Genomic DNA, 779 nt, shown 5'->3' with positions numbered 1-779 from the left:
TTATGGCCTTATTAATTAAATCAGGAGGCTGAAGATGCACTTAAAAGATAGATTGACTCAATTCCAGGTACTTTAAAGTAGGATTAATCAACTTTTTTAAATCTACATATTATATAAGATTTAATCGATTTTCTCTAACTATTTACAGATTTTAAGGCAAAAAATTCAATCTGACAACCGTGAGACTGTTGAAAGGATAGTGTACACAGGTATCTTTCTAAACAATAAATAATATAAATAATCATACATCTTTTGAAAAAAATGTCTCTAATTCTTAGCAGAAAATTCTCCATAGGGAGTACAATGAAATATATTTTTGTTCATGATTTTCTGTTCTCTCAATTTCGTTGCAGTTACTGGAACAAGGCCTACTGAAGAGGTTTGTAAGACTTTCTCCAGTTAATTCAAAATTATCATCTGAAATTAAGAAAATATAAATCAAAGCATATTCTTTGGTACTAAATAAGTTCATGAATCATGATTTCTAATTGAATTCTTATGAGTATGGAACAGATGATTGAACGCTTGATAGAAACTGGAGACAGTGAACAAATATTTTCCATGGCAATTCAAGGACATGGCAGAGGACAGGCAAGAAACTTCACGTAATGGTTCACACAAAAACAACTAAGTAACTAAATAATTAAGAAAATAACACTGAATTCTGGCAAATTTTACAGATAGTTGACACATTAGCAGAAATTCATGAGCGCCGAGATGCCGTCGTTGAGCTCGAAAATAAACTTATTGATCTGCAACAAGTATATATATATATATAT

General features: G+C 30.4%; 1 protein-coding gene across 1 annotated transcript; it reads left to right on the top strand.

Moving 5' to 3' along the window:
* Positions 1-24: 24 nt before the first annotated feature.
* LOC110034513 (syntaxin-132-like) lies at positions 25-761 on the top strand (the record flags this gene model as incomplete). The annotated part of the gene is given in 5 exon segments (XM_020738767.1): positions 25-67; positions 149-209; positions 354-379; positions 514-591; positions 681-761. Coding segments are annotated over 5 exon segments (279 nt in total), but the record flags the coding sequence as incomplete, so codon positions are not given.
* Positions 762-779: the final 18 nt, after the last annotated feature.

Source organism: Phalaenopsis equestris, unplaced genomic scaffold (assembly GCF_001263595.1).
Source record: "Phalaenopsis equestris unplaced genomic scaffold, ASM126359v1 Scaffold189251, whole genome shotgun sequence".
Lineage (NCBI taxonomy): Eukaryota > Viridiplantae > Streptophyta > Magnoliopsida > Asparagales > Orchidaceae > Phalaenopsis > Phalaenopsis equestris.
The sequence above is the reverse complement of the archived record's forward strand: the minus strand, read 5'-3'. Positions and strand labels throughout refer to the sequence as shown.